At 44.7% G+C, this 20,712-nt stretch overlaps 1 protein-coding gene across 1 annotated transcript in view; it reads right to left on the reverse strand.

Annotated features, from left to right (window-relative positions):
• The window catches only part of LOC120842022 (neuroligin-1), a 136,471-nt gene extending 120,611 nt beyond the window's left edge, over positions 1-15,860 (reverse strand). The window contains exons 1-4 of the mRNA XM_040501862.1: positions 15,857-15,860; positions 15,044-15,060; positions 14,532-14,661; positions 298-483 (exon numbers count right to left, since the gene is read on the reverse strand). Coding sequence (XP_040357796.1) covers positions 298-483; positions 14,532-14,661; positions 15,044-15,060; positions 15,857-15,860 — 337 coding nt within the window. The remainder of the gene's footprint in view (positions 1-297; positions 484-14,531; positions 14,662-15,043; positions 15,061-15,856) is intronic.
• Between the last annotated feature and the right edge of the window lie 4,852 nt (positions 15,861-20,712).

A 20,712-nucleotide genomic window follows, 5' to 3' on the forward strand; every position in this document is an offset into this window, starting at 1 on the left:
ACATTGACGGCGAGAGTGGCCCTAAAATAGAGTAAGATATCCTGCATTACCAGCCTAGCTGGGAATCGGAAGTTTGAGAACTGGTTATTGGTTTCATTATATTTTATTTTTAATGTTACATTAATTTCGCAAGTTAAATAACAGGAGTACTGTAACCAGCCTTCCACTTGTCTCTGGAACATCAATGTTACAACATAGGTAGTAACTTATAGAATAACAATAGCTTTTGAACGAGTAAGAGCTTTGATGTCGCGCAGTTATGGCAATAGCGGATGTCATAGAAGGGCGAGGACGTACCTTTGGCCATCGGAGACATCATGAGGAAGTTGACGCAGGCTGCTCCGTGTCCATGACCGGCGATGGTTACGTTTCTGGGGTCGCCACCAAACACGTCGATGTTCTCCTGTATCCAGTGCAAGGCAGCGATTTGATCCAGCAGGCCGTTGTTAGCTCTCGATGCCCCGTCCATGGCTGGCAGGAAACCTGTCGGAAGACAGGAGACACAGGGCGGCTTAAAGGCGCCCTTCGCGGCCATCACGAGTCATTTAAAACCACTCACTACTTCAGATTCGTAGGGGGTGGCAAGTCCCGAGTTCCTTCTTGTAGTGTTCACCTCGATGAAGGATGTGCTGGGTTATGTATTAAACAAATGGAGAGCCACATTATCTGCGGGGAACGAGAAAATGTCCTGAGCAATCCTTCGATATTTTCGTGAAGTATTCAGGAACCTTTTGTGCGCTCTTGAGATCAGAAATATTTCCAGAAACCTGGTAAATAACCGCCGTCGTTCCAATATAAAGGCCGGAAATACGGCTGATGTCCTATAAGGGAATCTCACAGGGTATTTATGCTCGTCGAGGTTTTTAGTTGAATATGACATATGAGAGTCGAACTAACCGAAACCATGTTTGCTTCTCGAAATTCGGTTTCTTAACGCCCGAAAGCAGCCGATCAAGAACTGGCGGGTTTGAGTCGCGCCCACTGTCTTCTTCATGTTTGCGGACAATTTTCCAAGGTTTACAGCCAGCCACCAAATTTGATCAAAGTCGTGGGTCATTGAAGGCACACACTCAATATTAAAAATAGAAAAAAAAGATGAAACTCGTTTGTGTGGCTTCTAAAAAACTGCGGTTCGTAGATTGAAAAAAAAAAAAGTTGCGCAGAGAACTGGAAGCATTTTGTGCGTTTACTGCGTACTTCTCATCGTGCGTCGTATCGTGTGTCGTGGGACTCTCGGGCACGACGGCAATGGCTGCGGTCGACGGGCATGGGACTTGTACTTCAGAACTGTCGTTCGCAGTACGGTCCAATTTGCTTGCCTTTGAAAGAGAAATTTTGGACTTATGAAAACAATTAGGATTGATTCCACGCGGCACGACCCACCACTAAGCCGATTTGCACGAAGACGTCGCCGAGTCGTCGCTTCTACTCGTGACTAAAGACATCGCACGGGCAGTCGTCCCCTATCGGGTCTCGTATAAAACAATTTGTCAAAACGACTATTTTAAACTTAGTGAAAATATGTCCGCTTCACATAAAAAAAAACCAGGGCAATTTTTTTTTTCTTTTTTTACATTTTGCGATATTTGCGGTTTCGTTTTACAATTATCAATGAAAGACAGCAAGAAATGTTTCGGACGAAAGGTCGCTGAATTAAATGGCCTGGGACTCTCTTTTCGACACCTGCGAGCTCAATCTAGTCACTTTCACAAAAAGCAAGGAACATATAAATCGGGTAGTGCCCGCTTTCCGTGGCGCCCATAACTGTTCCGCCGGAATTGCAGCCATCCATTGGTTCCGTTCCCGTTGATATTTCGAAAACGTGTGGAAGCTCTGCTACATAATGCAACTTTTGGTCTCTGAGGCAGCTCTTCACGCAATATCTTGGGGGCATTTTTTTCGGAGCTGATCATAGGCGTTCCCCCCACCAGGGGCACTCAAATACTCATTTCTAACTCTTCAAAGTACAAAACAACTCATCTTGAAGTCCAGAACATCGAGCTTAACAAACATGACTGCAAAGCAATTGCACAGCAAACGTTACCCACAACGATGTGATGTCGCCTTCTGCGCGCGGCGAAAAGGAAAAAAAAAAAACGGAGTAAAAAAAAAAGCGTTTCATGCACCGGTTTCGGTTTCGGTTTCGATCTGTTGCGCTTCTTGGCCTTATTAAAATATATGTGACTTTGTGGCAGAGTATTAATTGGGTTGTCTTCTGACACCATATCAAAACGCCCAACAAAAAAAAAGCTGTGGGGGTGTCAGTGTTTTTTAACCTTTGACTATCCATTTTCTCCCTTCATTTTCCAGCTCTTTGGGATGGTCATTCATCAAATATTATCTTTTACATTTCGTAACATAGCCATCCCTTACCAGCACGGCTTTATGTCTGGCAAGTAAACTGCTACAAATCTCGCAACGTTTATGTACACCACTTTTCAGGTAGCTTGTAATAAAGGTAAGCTGGATGGTAGCTAATTTCAGTTGAGAAACGCCTTCGACGTTGTTAGCTACACTATTCTCTTAACAATGCTTTTCGCCAATGGAATGTGTGGCTCAATTTATTACTGGATTCACAACTATGTTACGAATAGAATTGCATACGTACGGGTTAACAATATAGCCTCTTCATTTTACAATGCTTCCCCTGGCGTTACTCAGTGATCTGTTCTAGGTACCCTCTTTTTTTCTATTTTTGTTAATGACGATTCCTCTGTTTTCTTTTTCTTCGTTTCTGCAATATGCACATGAAATAAAACTCTACAAAAATGTTACCATTGATAATTGGATTAGGCTTCAAGAAGACGCATATTCCTCTTTGCAATTGGTGCTCGGTTAATGATTCTTTTTTAAACCGATCAAAAAGCAAAGTTGTGACAATTTCAAGGAAGACATTGTATATCATTTTCGTTTGTAGCATCTCCAGTGAGATGTTACCGCGTTTGTCTAAGATCAAGGATCTGGGTTTCATTTTCGATTCGAGCTTCAGGTTTAATGATCACATACCAAGAGTTGTGAACACGTCTCTTCTCAGGTTGGGCGGCACATGTCGCATAACAATGGGATTTATGAATCTGTTTCCGTTTCTGACACTGTACCACTCTTTTATGCAATCGCAACTTGAGTACGCCTGAGTTGTGTGGAACAGCATTTCTAAACCTAATTCTTTGGCACTTAGTATATTTCAAAATAACTTTATTTTTCATTTTAGACATCGCAACGTTAAGAGTGGCGTTGATCGCTTCAACCATGAAACTGGTTCCAAACTTATGAACTTGCTTAGCCTGCATTAGCGTCCAGCTAAGGCGAATTTGTTCTTCTTAATTGAAGCTCTTTAATGTTTTATTTACACACCCCGCCTTTTGTTAGATATGAACATTGGAGTCGCATGTGTGCACACACTTCATCAATCATTGTTTTAAGCCTCTTGGTATTTTAACCGATCAAGCGATAATCTTAGATCGGCGTTGTGCTACAACATATGCTCTGACGCACACGGTATTTTTTATTCGTGATGCACAACTTTTCATCCCTCTGTTTACAAACAGTTAAAGGGCAACTCCACTCAAAAAGTCGACCCTATCGAAATGACTGATATCGCTTTAGAAGGTCAAAATACGGTCATACCCAAAATATCACGTCAAACCGACGCCGCGTTACCGATTAATACCAATATTAGAAATGTTCTCCCGGCTCGGTTAGCGGCCCGAGAGGGGGTGAGCAACGCTGGCACCGGGTGAGCTAGTGAAGCAACACTGGGCAATGACGTAGGTCTAGTCCTACGCTCTCGTACGGACGCCGCGAACGCTTCGTTTCCCGTGGCATTCTGCGATTCTGCTGACGGCACGAGGTGTTTACCACATTATCCTGTGTTCTCCTATCTTTATTAGCGTCCAGGCAGTTGCTTTAATTCCAGCCTTGCTTCCGCGACAGCGCGGAAGAGAGCGAAGCGGTGCTGCTCGCTCACGCGCGCGTCGTGGAGCCGGAGAGATTCGCCGGTCTCGCGTTGGGCAATGTCGAGCAGGATTTGTAGTGCTGTGGGTTGCACCAACAACCGGCTGCGCAACCCGGAGCTGCGGTTCCACCAGTTCCCAAGAGACCGGAAGAGGCACAAGGTGTGGGTCGGTGCCGTTCGCCGGATAGACTTCGGAAGACCGTTGACTCCGAGCTCCAACGCGAAGCTCTGCTCCCAGCACTTTACGACAGACACCTACACACGGGATCTGCGGCTGCTGACTGTTGCGGGTTTCACCACGAAACAGGCGTCTTTGAAGAACGATGCGGTGCCGTCGCTGTTCGCGTACCGTCCGCCGGCTGCTCCAGCACGATCGGCCGGAAGCAGCAGGTCGCGGCTGATCTAACTAGCGTGCACATAAAGGCACCTTGGCTTTAACAACTTAGACCACTTGTGGATAGATCTGTCCATCTATCTCCCATTATTTCGTTTTCTCGGTCCGCGCGCAAGAAACAAATACAGTCACGCTGCGTCGGCACCGACCGCGTCATATTTATAGCAGTCGGATTCGCTTTTCGGCCGGCAAATTTATAAATACACACTAAAACTTACTACATTTGATGCATATCAACAAAGTGAAGCGGTAAAAAAAGAAAATGTGCATCTAACCTTCTGTTTTGAAACTCCACGTGCGACTGAGCCGACCTTGTCGGCGCGTCGGCTCAGAAGCGCGGGACTAGAACTAGGTCATGCCGACGACGCGCCGCTAGTATCAGTGTTGCCAAGCTGCTTCAACGGGTAATTTCGGTTTCGCCGAGCCACCGGACCGATTCTTGCATTCGCGATATCTACAAAACTATACACACTACCGAAAAACAAATTATATCTCGTGATTCAGGGTCGCCGGCTTCCACTAAACAGATCATAACCCAAAAATTGTAAAAATGGAGTGGAGTTGCCCTTTAATGCTTGAAAAGGGATGATAAATACGTGTCTGTCGGTACGGTATCAGGTTACTTGCCCTTCTTTAGGATATGCAAGCTTCTATGTGGTTCTGCTTGTTTCACTGCTTGAGCTCTCTTCGAATTGGGGACAGTTCTTGTGTCAGACTCTTGGACTGAGTTCCACCACTGCCCTGGTGTTTCCGTTTTCATAATTTTTTCCTCTCACGTGTGGAAGCGCTAAGACATGAGAGGTTGTTCCTTCAAACTTAAATAAACACTGATTTATTTATTATTATTATTGTTATCAACAACAATATTATTATTAATGTTATTATTATTATTATTATTATTATTAATATTATTATCTACAACGTAAACCAGTGTCGACAAACATTATAGGCAGACCAACCTTACCTGGCTAAAGACGAAGGTCAAAATTTGTTTTATATTTCATTTCGCCAGATATATTGTCACTCGTGATATTTTGACACTTTACAAGGAGAACTTCGGAAACAACAGCTCGCTATGGCAGCTGGTAATTCCTGCCGACCTTAGAAAGGAGATCTTCAAAGGATGCCATGACGACCCAAAGGATGGGCACCTTGGCTACAGCAGGGCGCTCGCCAGGATTGGGGAAATATACTACTGGCCAAGGGAACCGAAGACCGTTCACGTATACACTCGATCATGCCACGAGTGTCAGCGACGAAAAAACCCACCAACGAAGCCGTCAGGGCTGCTGCCTCTGATTGCTCCCCCGCCTACGCCTTTCCAGCAGATCGGCATAGATTTACTTGGCCTTTTTCGGCCGTCAACTTCGGGAAATCGCTGGGTAATTGTCGCCACAGATTATCTTACGTGATACGGCGCAACGAATGCCCTTCCTCCAGGGACTGCTGTTGAACTCGCCAAGTTTTTCATCGAGTCTACTGTCCTCCAGCATGGCACCCACGAAGTCCACATTACAGACCGTAGATCATCGTTTATGGCTCAGCTGACGCAGGAAATTCTTCGTCTCAGTAGCAGCAGCCTCCGTCGAACCACTGCGTACCATTCAGACAAATTGACTAACAGAATGACTAAACAAAAGTTTCGCCGATATGATGTCCATGTATGTCAACGTAGAGCACAAGAAGTGGGACGAGGTGCTACCCTATTTCACGTTCCATTACAACACGGCTGTGGAAGAGACCACGGGAGTAACACCGTTTGAGCTGGTGCATGACAGAAAAGTAACGGCTAGGCTCGGCGCGATGCTGCCCCACGAACCACTGGCAATGAGAGCCACAACGCCCAGGTGGTTACTCAACGAGCTGAACAAGTTCGCCAGCTCGCCCGACCCCGGATTCAAGATTAACAACGTGTCGGCGCTATGCGGTACAACCTTCGTCGGATCGACATTCCCTTCAAACACGGAGGTCGTGTGTGGGTCTGGACCCCGATACCACAACGCAGTCTAAGCAAGAAACTTCTGAAACGCTACTTCGGACCCTACAAAGTGCTTCGTTGACTCGGAGATCTGAGCTACGAGGTGATGGCCGACAGAACACGGACTTCATCACGCTCTACTCCACGACCGGAAGTCGTTTACGTCGTGCGCGTCAAGCCGTGTTGCCATCGACAGGATTGGGAATCGTGTTTTGTACTACGCTCGACAGAATTGTACATTACAAATTTCCGTAGATTGCCATTATTTTGGTTTGTTTTGTTGTTTTGTTTTTCGGCATGTCGCATCGAGGCGATGCGATTTTAGAAGGGGGGAATAATGCGACCCGCGTCGCGGAGCGAGCGCGTACGTGCACGAATGGTTACAGTGCTTGGCTTGGTGACTTGGCGGTCTCGCAAATTTAAGAACTTTCTTGTCTGATCGATTTACCAATGTTTTATGCGCCGAACGTTGTAGGCCAAGGTTCCAGAGACCCACGCGGCTACAAAAGGTGCTCCCCGTGGCAATCAGCAGTCAGTCTCGCCCCAGCGTTCGATCCTGCTGATACGCCGTCAACGACGACCGCGACGTTCTAGTGTTATCTTCTGTTCCCAGTAAATTTTATTTTATTACAGTTTTCGTCGCTTCATTAATTGACATTCGTGACAATATGAATAAATAATTAAGTAAAACAACGAGATCCCCCGAAAAAAGGCGGAGAACAGGAAATGATCTGAGCGTAGATTGCAAAGATATTTACAAACGAAAAGCCTTCAAGTAAAAAATTGTAGAAGTCACGCTGGCTTGCTGGAGCATACAGAGCGAATGTGGTACGTACAAAAACATTCGGCCTGTGTGCTGCGTCAGAATGGCGGCTGTTGTTCCACGCGCCAAGCGTACCTGCGCCGGCAAAATTTCTTGGCTTGTTTGGAACAATTGCTTGATGGAGCTCAGCTTTTAGACTAACTCGAAGGCCCCTCCTCAACCTATAGGAAGACCCTCAATAAATTATAAGTGCTCGGAGAAATGACAAAACAGATCTAAATAGAGGTAATATTTGGAACAGGTTCTTAAACGACCTTGGAAACATTTTTATTTATTTATTTTTTTAATGTCGGCTTTTCTGAGCCTAAATGATTAACCTTTCGGCGAAAACACAAGAAATACAGAACACGCCAGAAAAAATTATGTGCAAGTTTTCGAGAACTACTAATGAACTCCTTCCTCTCTACTTTTAACTTCTGCGGCGTACTACGTACTATACGAACACCGCTTTGGTCATAGAGGACTGTAAAAAAAGTACAAAAAAAGATACTATATTTTTTATTATAGAGTACATAGGTTTATTATATAGTGTCGCCTCCAAAGTAGCTTTCGGTAACGCCATCTACATTTTCCCTGAAAATCATAAAGCAAAAATACGTTCACAATATTATTAGCGAAGACCGGAGAGACAATCGAAAAGGAGTAAGGAAAAAAGGGTCCTCATTTTTTACAAAAAAAAAAGCCTTATTTGGGGCGGGTCCGGCCTATTTTTCCTGTCTAAATTCGCTTCCTGGTTTTCAGGTGATTTTGTAGCCGTTTCCAACTACTATGCCTAGTAGAAGGGTAGATAGGTGCGTATTCGCTGCCGCGTGGTTTATGTTGGTGACGGTTTCTTAAGGTCGGCGCATCAGATTGGAAGTGGTGAGCGACGACGCGACGATGCTTAGTATAAGTGAATTAGTCTGTTCATTTGGGTGGTGCAAGTATTACTTTGGTAAGGGTGAGACGCCTAAAGAGGGTGCGCCCCTCCGCCGTGGAATTATACTAGCGACGATGCCGACGGTAAGCGTGAATATTTCTTTGTGTGCGGACGTAACGTCTGCTCGTCCACATTCCACTGCGACCATCTTGTTCGTGTCATTGCGCGACCGCGTTCCTTGGGCTATATTCCAAGTCTTACCCAAATGCGTCCGAGTTACTCCTGTGGATCACGTCACGTGACAAGGAAGCTACAGCAACCAGGGCAAAGCTGAACGAAGGGATAGGTTTTTGAACGTCAAGTACCTTAGAGTGAGATCGAGGAAATAGACCAATCTCACTGAGCGTTCGGAGCATGCGTTACGCCGCCATAACTTTAGTTCACGGGAGGCAGACAGCTGTGCATCCGAGGGCTCGTGCCGTCTCGTGCTCCACAAGTGCAGAGCCTCAGCAAGGTTGTCGCACGTGCAGAAAGACTGGAGTTCCCCTGATGCATTGCGGTAGCGGTGGCGTAGTCAAACTGGCTGGTGGGATCGGTCTATAGGGAGTATTCACTGGCGCCCATATCCGTGTGCGCTGCTGCTGAGCGCGTGCTGACGGCGAGCTTCCGCAGTCATTTTAAGACGTGCATTTAGCACCATCAAGGTTGCCGGTCTTAGCAGGAGATTAATGTGAGCTCGTTCTGAGCATGCGCTCTAAACATCGCCCTCAAATAGGGCGTCCAGTGAATACCTTCTACAAGGAGTATTCACTGGCGGCCATAGCTGTGTGCGCGAATGCTGAGCGCGTGCTGATGGCGAGCTTCCACAGTTCTTTTGCAACGTGCATTCCACATTATCAAAAGTGCCGGTCTTAGCAGCCTATTGGTGTGAGCTTGTTCTGAGCATGCGCTCTAAACAGCACCCACAAATATGGCGTCTTGTGAATACTCTCTATTGTGGAACACAGCCTGCATCTGACGCCGGAGTAAATATGTCGTAACCTGATATTCAAAACCTACCTGCGTTCAGCGCTCCTGTGTTTATATTCTCATGTGATACGACCCGCAGGAATGGCTCGTAACTCAGATTCAATACTGCCCTCGCAGTGTAACCGTCAACAGAGGTAACTCAGCCGCATTGGTTTCGTGTACCTTTACCTACGATGCTCTTCCGTTAGTCGAAGGTATCATACTTCTGCGGAACGATATACACCAGTGTCACTGATTGATAACGTCAACATAAGAGATGCTTTTAACTTCCATTTTTTTAGATTGTTTTTGTTTCGCATACAAATCGACCTCGGCCTAATGGGGAAAAGATTACCGCGGCTGTTTTCTGCATCGCGTGGAAGATGTACGAGTTTTAAATTCGACCTCTAGCGTAAGAAACGTTCGCGCCATCTGTGGACCCAAACATTTGCGTGGCGTGATGATTAAGTAAGCATATAACGAATAGAATTATGGCTGAAAAAATGGCAGGTGTCCGTCGGCCGCTACACATGATGCGCACAATCTGCTAGATGTCCCAAGCTTCCAATCGGAGTGACATACTCTCGTTGCAATGTCTCCGAAACTGGCCATAATACTAATAAGCTCAGTCTGCTTCTAACATTTCCTATAGATACGAATTCTCACACTGAAGAGGCGCCTAAGTCTATACTTGACATTTGCTTGTTGAATCTATTCTTAAAGCAATCGTGTGTACTAATGTTTTATATTATTTCAAGAGTCTCCAAACAAAATTCAATGTAACCGCTCATCATACTCAACGATGCTGACGATTTTATAAAATTTGATTTCAACGACAGGCATTCCTGCTCAATCGCAAGATATGAGCATCCAGCTGACCGCCTTCCCTATTACGAAATATAATGACACAACATAGCTAGCTGCATATCTATTCTTATTCGCGAGTGTCATTATTCAATCCTTTATAACATATAGCGAAATCGCAACAGCGCTTTGGTTGAAAGCGAAACTGTGAGATCTATCATTTTGCGTGTTGCTTGCTTAAACTTCATAACATCTCAAATCAAACATCGCACTTCCGGTAGGTGTTAGTGATGCTCTGCGTGAAAAGCGATAGTAACTTCGGCGCATCCACTTTTCACGCCTCCGCTGCTCGGGAGATACTGAAGCGGCTTGGGATCAACCGATGAGGTCGGCGATAATGATTCGGGGAGTTTCTGACGCAGGGGAGATCGAAAAATATGTATAGTATCGTGTTTAAAGAATCAAAAAAATAAATCACATTAAAACGCCACGGGAACGACTTTTTACATTAGGTTTTTGGGCATCCTTACTTCAAGCATAACTTTTCTTTTACTAAACCGGACGCGCCTTGGAATCAATACGATAAAGGCAGCGCCATCACCTCTCTATCCACACTTTTACGTAACACGTCAGGTGTAGCGCTGTGTTTGATTCTAGTTAAATTTTGGCGACAAAGTAACGACGTAGTTACTTGTAGAAATGACAAACGAGTGACGTACTTTTGTTACTTTTTAATAGAGTAACGAGTACAGGTATTTAGTTACTCGTAGGTAGAAACGTGTACAACAAATTACTCAACCTGGAGTTTACCCGAGCTCTTGCTTCTGATTTTGACAATACGAAAAGCCCCATAAGGGCAATAAAAAAATATTCGCACAAAGTATAACAGTAGTTCCAGTCATATGTGAACATGTCCATTCACATCTTTACATCCGTGAATGCTAACTTTTATGCTAAATACTAAGGAAATCAACACAAGTATATATGTTTGAGTAAACAATTAGACCATTGTTTTTCATTTTTGTGGATTTTCTCTCTCTACAGTAGATTCTCAGTAAAAAAAAAAGTCTACACTAGAATGCTGTCAAACCTTGGTCGAAGACTGGGTACAGGCCAACGGGTTGTAATACATCAATTTAAGCAGTAATTTGAAGAGAAGGAAAGACTACCAGAAAACGAAAAATCTTCCTGCTTTCGATTCTCCCATCTGTCTCCACGCCGTAATGGTCGTTGAAACTTCCTTTGTATTTTTGATTCAATGCGCATATCTTCCTTTAACAGGCACCCGACCACCGTCTCGAGCAGAACTGGCGAGAGACGGAACTCTTCTGTTTCAAAATCGTATTGCTGTTTCGCCGGGCACTATACTCCGCTTCATCATATAAACGTTCGCAGTGGACTCTGCCAGCCCTCAAAGAGAGTGCAATGCCGTGTGAGGATCACGTGACTTTAGACAGAATCACAGCGAGGTGCGAGGCACGTACCTACGCCATACTGTCGCAGCGTTGGACTGGCTGGGATAGCTCGTGGTTTCCGGCGCGGTTCACCATCAAGGTGAAACAGAGTATACGTTTTACGACCCACAACGATCAAACAAAATCATGCAGTCCCAAGTTCTCGCCTCCTGCGCGGTCGTAAGGCAAGTAGTCAAAACTAGTCTCCACCTCCGCCACGATTTTAACGCTCCTGCGAATAAAAATGATAAAGAACTAAAACAAAAGTACTCTGAAACTTTAAATCTTAGTCCCCACTGGATATCCGCCTCCAACGGTTACATCGCGTAGCTTTTCCCGCAACCGCAAATCAGGGATTTGCAGCGGTATTGCAAAAGTGGGGAAAAGAATAAGAAAAGAAAAAGAAATATAGAAAAAAAAAGAACGAAGCAGAGGGCGAGCCCAAGAGAAATGGGTGGCAAGGTTTACGATTCTCGCCCGCCCTAAATCAACGGGTTGCGGTGGGGCCGGCGGCGAAAGGCGCTCCATCCGAACAGCTTCCGGCCGGAGGGGGAGCCGCACAGCCCGCTCCGTGGCGGACCCGCGGCCAGTTGGTAGATCAAATCTCGGCGGGAGCACTTCGTCGCTGGTCTCTGTAACGGCGTCGTTTTGGTGCGCTCTGCCTGTTTGTTTGGGACTGCGGCGACGGCGGGAATGCAGGCGTCGCCGAGTGAAGGCGGTTCGTTTTTGTCCGGGTGTTGAAGGAGAGGACGCCGTGTAGGACCGCCTGGTCGAGATTAGGTGATAATGAATGTCGTGTCCCCCTTCCTCTCCTCGGCGCGGGCGGCTATTGCAGAACAGCTGTGACCGCCGTACTTTGAGGCTTGGCAGCATTTTTGGCAGCGCTGGCTGTGCTTCCGACTTCCGCTCTTCGGTTCATTTTTTTTTTTATCCTAAGCAAAAACGGACGACAGCCCTACCATGTTTCACGCTCGCTTGTCACACTCCTTCCTAGAGTCATGGTGCAAGATTTGTGACTAGGCTGTTTCAACGCGTTTGCATTAGTGCCCTGGAACATGCGGTGATCTTGGACTCGTTTGGAGTTACCAAAGTTCGCAAAGTCACCCACTGACTCCTCCTCTCCCTCAGGTGTCAAAAAACCTCGACAGTTTGAGGGACGGTCGTCTTCGATCTGAAAATTTCGGTATGAAATAAACCTGTCGTTAAGTTTGATGCTCGACTTCTTGACTCCGAAGTTGTTCCCGAAGTATGCCGTACTCCTGCGGTTTAGCCATGGCACCCCAGAGAGACCTGCACGCTCAGCGAGCCGCCATAACGACGCCCTCAGAAGCTCCTGCCGCTGGTTTGGAAGAATTGTGGACGCACACGGGCTGCGATTCGATTCTTCGGCCTGCAACGCCGTTCTTCGCCCGCAGTCGTATTTTCCATTGCTCTGGGCCGTAAACGCACGATGTCGCAGCCCCTGTATGTAGAACATGTACGCAAAACAACGATATGGCTCCGCCGTTTTCCGGGCATCGCGCACGCGTCCTCCATAGACACGCTGTGACCTTATGCGCGTGCACCAGGCCAAAGAGGGGCTTCGGAAATGTCCTTCACGCGGAAGAGAGCTGAGAAGCTGCATTCATCCTGCTTTCTTATACATAACCGCTACGCGATATGCTAAGGCATTTCTTCCAGACTCAGCGTGTCGGCAGCAACGGTATTGACCAATTTGTGTTCTGTTATTTTCTTGCCGTATTTGGCAATTCGTCACTTATGTCTGTGTTTTAGCTTAGTGCAATTACAAAACGCACGTTCACCGCTCCCGCGCACGCGCGATACACTCCCGGCCAAAATTACGAGACATTGTATACTCTGCTTACAGCACGTAATTCATGTACACATTCTGCAGACCAGAATTTTCGAGGCCCTACTAAAACAGTCTGAAATGGTCAAAGGTAAGGCTTGATATGAAATGTTTTTCTCTATCTGATATTCGACAGCTGTACGCTGTACACATTTAAAGTTTTAGCTAACAGAATGGCAATAGATGTTTGTAATTGTGGCTAGAATTCCCGAAAAGGAGTTATTTTCAAAGGTAATCATATTCAGCTGTCCAGGGTACCTGAACTTCCCAATGCTATTGCGACTGCCACAAGCGGGGCCCAAATGTCAGGCTAAGTTCACTGAGTGAAGCCCACACGTGATATCTGTTCATTAGCGCCGTAAATCTAGTTTTGTTTCGGTTCACCGATCTTACCTTAGAAGTCTGCGAATCAGCACTGCCGCGGAGCCCTTGTCTTCCGTCGACGTGGATGCGCACTACTCGTGTCAACACTCCAATCCTCGAGCATCTGCGCCCGCCGTCGTACTAATCTGGGCAGGAATTTTTATTTTCCCATAACCATTGATGACTGCATTAAAGTTCCTATGCTTCGATTTAATTTGAGTGGCACCCCAAATCGTGGCGCTCGCTTTCTTTGCGGGTTTTCTATAATCGCCTAAAGCGATCAGGCTTAGAGACAAGCGCAAGATCGTGGGGCATTCGCTATGCCGAATTGTTTTTTTCCGTTATGTTAAACGCATAAATGTGATGAGCGACGTGAAAATTCCCTTTTGGGTGCTGTTGGACTGACTTCATGGGAGCGTAGCGTGTGTTGAAACTATTGCGAAGCTTGTGACACGGAAGTCATCATTCTGGCATATATCTCAAAATAACACCTGGATGCATTGGTATTCTTTCTGCAGCATGCGAAGGCTTCTATCGTAAACTACCCATTTTTGGTCCCCATTGTTCCTCTCCAGCTAAAATGTGGAGGGCTTCTCCGCAGACGCGATGTGGCCCCGATCATGTACTAGTGTTTTGGCTGGTGTAGGTTCAAGGCTGACGCGTGTTCTGTTCCACTCAGGAAATTGTCATCGAATGAAAGCAATTTGTTTTTTTAAATTTTATTAACTTACGCGTGAGAAACTCTTCTACTTCGGCTCCTGTCGGCCCACAGCATTTCGGAGAAAAAAATTATTATCTCTGTTGCGATATTCTTTTCACGATGGCGAACGACCGCAATTTAGGTCCATATGGAAAACCCAAAGCTAGGAATAATAGACGACAAAAAAGCGGTCACACCATCTTAACTTTGTCCCTTAACTTCATTATACAGTTATCGCCATCTAGCTTGCTTATTTCCACTTTATCAGCAATCTAGGTATAGGTGGTGGGCACCCTTTCGGCCACATCGACCTCGTGTACCGTTTTTGACGAGAGGCATCTTACCGAGGATGCCGAGCCTGTAGTTGATAGTGACGACAACCACGCTGCCGTAGCTGGACAGCACCGTTCCGTCGTAGGCGCTACCCGAGTTCCACTCGTAGGACTCCCCGTGAATGAACATGATCACCGGCAGCTTCGTTGAGTCCCTCACCACTGTCAAAGAGAAAGCGAGATATGCGTTAGCAGAAGCAGTGCACTCAGAGCTATAAAATGTATACAAGACTATGGTCAAACTAAGGGCATATTGTAACTGTAAAAGACAACGTTTGAAATAAATTGTCATCTACGAAACGCGTTGCTGGGCCGAAGTTATATTTATTATGCCATCTTGACATCTACTGTATGATTTGAACTATATTTTTCCGGCTTTGAGAATATCGGTGTAGTTCTTGCGGTATCATGCGAACTGAACTAATCATCCCCCTATATGTATGAGATATGAAGTTATATAGCCAGTTCATTTAGTGACATTTAAATTCTTTACTACACTTATATGGCAAAAAGCAGAGTTAAACACCTTGGAGTTGGCGCGCTTTCCCGTATGAAGCTCGAGAAGGTTTCCGAGATCTCTCTCCCCCCCGCCCCCCCCCCCCCCCCCACCTTTACACGCACACTTCCCCTACCCCGTAAAAATCTAAACCAGAACAAAAAAAAAGGTCTTTAAAACAAATGTTACACGAGAAAAATAGATTTCTATTGGATAGACCAAGGATGTGCAAAAGGTTTCAATCTGCCTTTCCTGGGAAATAAGGACGTCGACAAAAAAAACCTGTGTGGCAATGTTTAACATGGTCCGGTAAAGTACGCCTCTGGTAAAGTACATATGTATGATCTCATCTTAATTTATAAAAGGAGCTGAGCCACTGAGAGGTTGGAGTAAATGTTCTCCTGCTCGAAATTCAACCTGCGGAAGGATACCCCGTAAGGGTTCACATAGACAAAGTATAATGAATGCCGGAAGTTTTCGAACCACCTGTTTCTCCGACACCTGGTTCGTTGTTTCGTAAATAGACGTCAGTAATAGCGTATCCGTGTGCGCTGCATGCCTGCATAATTGACCCTTCTTTATGCCAAAAGTACTTCCCGCCTGGGACTTGTCACATAAAGCGTAAAACACATAAAAGTTCTTGTTGGCTTCCCAAAGGAAACAGGACTGAGCTCCCACTTATAGAAAACGAAGCTCTGTGTTCGTGAACAGTGCCGTGTCTATACTGTCGACGATTCGTAACTTCTACCCATTTAAATGTGTCCTTCCCCTGCTCTTTCAAAGTTTTCTTTCACTTCCCGTCCCCTTTCCCACGCACAGAGTAGCCAACCGGGACAATCACCCATGTTAACCTCTCTCCCTTCCTCTTATGTGATTAGTTCCTATCGGTGTGCTTTGGCCTGCGGGTCTTATTCATAACCAATATGCAAATTATCGACAATAATTTGCCACTCAGTTTCATTTGAAACAACGTATAACCCCTCAGCGGCTGTACCGCCGCTTAGAGCTACAAGCCAACGGTCGCAAGGTGGCCCTTACTATTCAGAGGCATTTCGTTTCACGAACGAGCAGACTAGAGATCAGCCTTTATTTATTTTTACCTCAAGTTAAGAGGTCATTTTCTATGCTCAGACTCAAGTTTGCAACCGAGAAAGAATCAACACCCATAAGGAAGACAGGTTGAAAGCTGACGATAGAGACTGACATTGGTGTTCCTCTGCAAACCCGTTGACAGTTTCTGGGGCATGGTTGGTAGCATCTGGGAGTATACGGACTCCCTAGGATATTATGCAAATTTCGTATGGGAAAAATATTTTACAATCGATAATCAAGCCTTGCGTATTGTCCAAGCACAAGACAATTCAACTTCGCGATAGGCAGTGACGATGGCAGCCGTAAAAACTGCCGACGGTTTTAAATTCGTGTCATGTATTGGTGGTGTTTTATGACGTCCCTGATTATCTGGGTCCACACTCTCGCATTCTTAGCACATATTTATGGCTCTACTTATGGGCTAGTCACATCAATTACCTGCTACATCTTAGCCGTCTATTGTGTGCTTCATGGCACAAAGCGGTATGTTGGACTGGGCTTCAATCATTGACCAGACGGCACTTCAATACCTTGCCCAGATAATAGTTAGTTCCATTAAGATAATAAAAAGTCATCGCCTATTTTTCGAAGAGGTAATTTGAAGATTTTTTGGATTGATAAATTGGACGGACAAGGCGCAATTTGTTTCGTGATACTTTACATGTGGAGGCAGGTACGCTACACAAACCTCACACACACAATCATGAAAAGTCGTTGGCGGTGCACAGTAAACGGCGCAAAAGTTAGAACCTTTCCTGTTATTACAAATGCCGGGAACTGCCTTGTGTTTCAAGTCCGCCTCTTAAACTGCGCGGAGAGTATGTACGCGAGATCTCAGCTTAGAACTCGCGCAGTTAAGCGATTATCTAAGAACAGGGCCTAAGGCGACGTTCGCTCGTTTGAGGTAGACACTCTTAGAATTAGAAGGTGTATAAGGGTTCACCTCTTCTGCCATATGTAACACCGCAAAACAACAATTCGACGTTCAGTCCGCAGACGTTGAACCGACGATACCAAGTTTAGCGAGCGGGTCGAGAGTCGACCGATACGACTTAATAAATTCGCTAATGTACGCTTTAAAGGCTACAGTAAGACAATCAAGGCTATTTTTTTATCCCTGCTGCAAAACGACAGTGCATTTTTTTTCTAGTCTTTTATACGCACATTAGCTATTTAGTACGTTACATCTAACAGCTATCAGGCCGCTCGTACATGTTGGTATCGCCAGCTCGATGTCAGTGCACTGAACGTCTAAATGCAGCTGTGGAGTGTTACTTATGGGACAAGGGGTGTACCCCTATACACTCCCTATTTCTAAGAGTGGCAGGCAAAAGGAAGCGCATTTTTACAGTTCTGGATGCTGCTTGTAACGTACCATGCACTGTCCCGCGATTCCTTCGTGCTGAGTCAATTTATCACTCATAGTTACATCTTTTCTCGGCAACCGTGACAGCAAAGTCCCCGCGCAGCCCTGCAGCTCTAAAACACGAGATTGGTTTGTTTTTCGACAATGAGTTTGCCTAAACGTAATTCCAAACCAGTCTCATTCACGACACAGGAGGAAGCGCACTTCATTAGTATTGTTTTGCTATTTTTTTTTTTTTTCTTGGTTACCTTAAGTGTCCTTTTGGGGCCAAGCGCTCCCGGGCATGCGTCTGTGTTGCCCCCTTCGCGTAACGAGTGCGCAAGCAGGGTTAATGAGCCGCCGGGGGAATGAAAGGACACAGAATTTAGGAAAGACCGCCGAATATGCTCGTTCGTTTATTATTTACAGTATGCGCAGGCGGAAAAAAAATGAAATACAAAATAAAATTACGGAAGAGAGCCAGATTTGAGGAGACACGGCCGAGCTAGTGTTCGAGACGCACTTGGCCTGCGAGGCATGCGTAACCGCGACGTAGTACAACACACGACACTCTTTTTTTTGCGGCTTCGAAATGGAGACTAGTGCTTTGTGCAGTGCTTTCGATCACGTGTAAGTGGAGCAGTCACTCGGCGTTTTACGATTATCGCTCGACATTCGCTTACTTGTTAGATTGGATGTCTTGTACGGTGCGGAGGCTCACGCCAGTTTTCGATTGCCTTTGTGTATGAGTACAAGTGAGCGGGGCACTTGAGTAGCTCCGCCCGTCGGCCCTCTTCAAATTGAGGCGCCCATTTCTAGCAGATTGCTTTCGTTCACTGTGCTCCTCGCTTTATCCTTCTACTTGAAAATTTGCAAAATTGAGACATGGAGGAAAATACTGATTCGCGTACGTTATAAGATCGAGGTTAGCAGTTTTCTTTGTGAAACTAATAAGTACTTTTATTCGTTCATACCTCGCACTTTTTGTAGAATGGAACCCCCTCCAGATACCATCTGGCATTATTCCTGACTCAAGTGTCTTCAAAAATTATAATTTTTGCTTTTTCTTCCCTCTATAACCATGATTCCTTGGTTTTTGTGTGTTTTTACCTGTAATGTTTTCTGCGTTTAATTCTCCACTACACCGTGTAATGTGATATCCCCTTGAGAATAAACGAATATATAAATATTATCGAATCCTTGTATCCTCTACGTTTGTAGGGTGCACTCTACAGTCCACTGTCAATATTTGTCGAAAATAAAGCCATACCCAATGCAACTGTCTAATACTTGTCCCATTATTGACACATTAACACGCGGCCGTTAAGAACCCCGGTTGAGGATACTAGAGTAAATAAAAATGAATTACAAATTTCGCTCTTATTTTATTATGTGGTCAATATAGCGCGTCTAATATTGCAATTTAAATGTTTATTTAATCTCGAGTTTGACTGCGAGAGTAAATATTTAAATAAGTATTTCAGTATTTCTTATCAGGCATTTTTTACGTATTGCTTTATATATTTATCATATATCGATATATCTGCTCAGAAGATTCTTATTTCAGACTAATTCTTACATTACTTGTAAATAGTCTTAAGGCGTTCCTTAAAGTCCATAGGAAAGACAGACAACAAGTGAAGTAACAAAATTATGGGTAGCACGAAGCATGCGTGGTAATTCTTGGTTATTCCCGCTTGTTCTTGCAGACATACACAGATTCGATAGATGAATGATATGTTCGCGGGCGCTTCACCTTGCAACGGCGCGGTATGTTAGTTTATATAAATATATATTCAAGAAAAATGTATTTTGCAATGCCTGGTGCAATATCATTTGCAGAAAATGTCGCATATTATCGTATTCGTGGATTTTGGGTCACGTGTAGGGGATGTTGATTGAGCTATTTCCTTAAAGAAAAACCTCGAAGTGCACTCTGGTGCGTTTTAAATATGTCCTATCGAACTGCTTTTTTTATCAACACCGCCGCCCTTTAGAAAATTATGTTAATCAGATTAGAAATTTCACTCTCACTGACATGAATGACTTATGCCATATCCTGCTTAAAAAACAAAGCTTTAGCTCAGAAATAATCGTGCTCTATTTCTTTTAAAAGCAATGAACAGCCTTTTGTTGTTACTAAAATGTAAGGCGTAGTAGGCTTAACGATCGCTGAAGCCGAAACGCCATAAATAAAACGTAAAAACTGAAAGCAAACCAAACAGAAGAACCAATGCAGGAAAATAGACGAAAACTAGAAACTCCACTGCTTGCGTCGTCGGTGGGAATCATCACCCTCCCTTGACTCGACCTGCGTCTTCCTTTAAGTAATGTTTTCCTCTAAAATATTGTCAGTATGAGCTATGTAGTTTTGAAACTACAGATGCACTGCTAGTCTGCAGCTCACTGGCTAGTAGCTTCGCTGCCATTAATCGCTGCACGATGTTAATTTCTAACGTCGAACTACTTAGCTTTATATTTCATATATGAATTCAATGTAATGAATACCAATCTTGAGAAAAAGGTTACGTTCATGCCCCTCATAGAGGTCATAGATATAAGTTACCTTATAAATACTAACATGTACCACTCGGAATTGATTGCAGGGTACATTTAATCGGCCAGGGAAATGAAAGTAGCTGAAATGTAAACCCTTTGTGGCTAGCTTGAGAATTCGTTGGCGAATAGTTTATAACTTTCGAGAACCTGGCTTTATGCTGAACAATATGTCTAATATTTCTCAAACTTTAAATTCTGTAGGTTCCATATATAAATTATATTCTAAAATTAGGGGAACGTATATTGCAAGTGCAAATGTTTTTAGGGTTTTATTGAGGCAACATGAGCAAAGATTTTATTCGTGATTATTTTCCGGCATTCGAATGTTTCACATGATTAGATCACAAATAACAACTCATTAAATGTATGTCTATAGTAAGGAGGAAATCTGATTCCAAGCTTGTAATAACTTTCGAAGCTTGCTGCAAAAAAAAAAAAAGACATAAGAGAGCCTGCGCCAAAAAACGAAAATCACGCGCTTCCATTCGACTGAAATTGGAGAGACCTCTACTGCTCAGACACCAAATACAAGTTCTAAAAAAGGGGGAAGACGAACCAGCCAAAATATATAGGAACCGGCCGAACAATGTGCCACGATCCATTTACAACAGCGACCTGTCATCCTGAGGACCCATATATCTTCCCAGAGAGACTGTATGTACGACCACGCCAGGCTCCTTTTGAATATTTGTTTTAGTTTT

The sequence above is a fragment of the Ixodes scapularis genome, unplaced genomic scaffold, assembly GCF_016920785.2.
Source record: "Ixodes scapularis isolate PalLabHiFi unplaced genomic scaffold, ASM1692078v2 PGA_scaffold39__5_contigs__length_11793443, whole genome shotgun sequence".
NCBI classification, from domain to species: Eukaryota; Metazoa; Arthropoda; class Arachnida; order Ixodida; family Ixodidae; genus Ixodes; species Ixodes scapularis.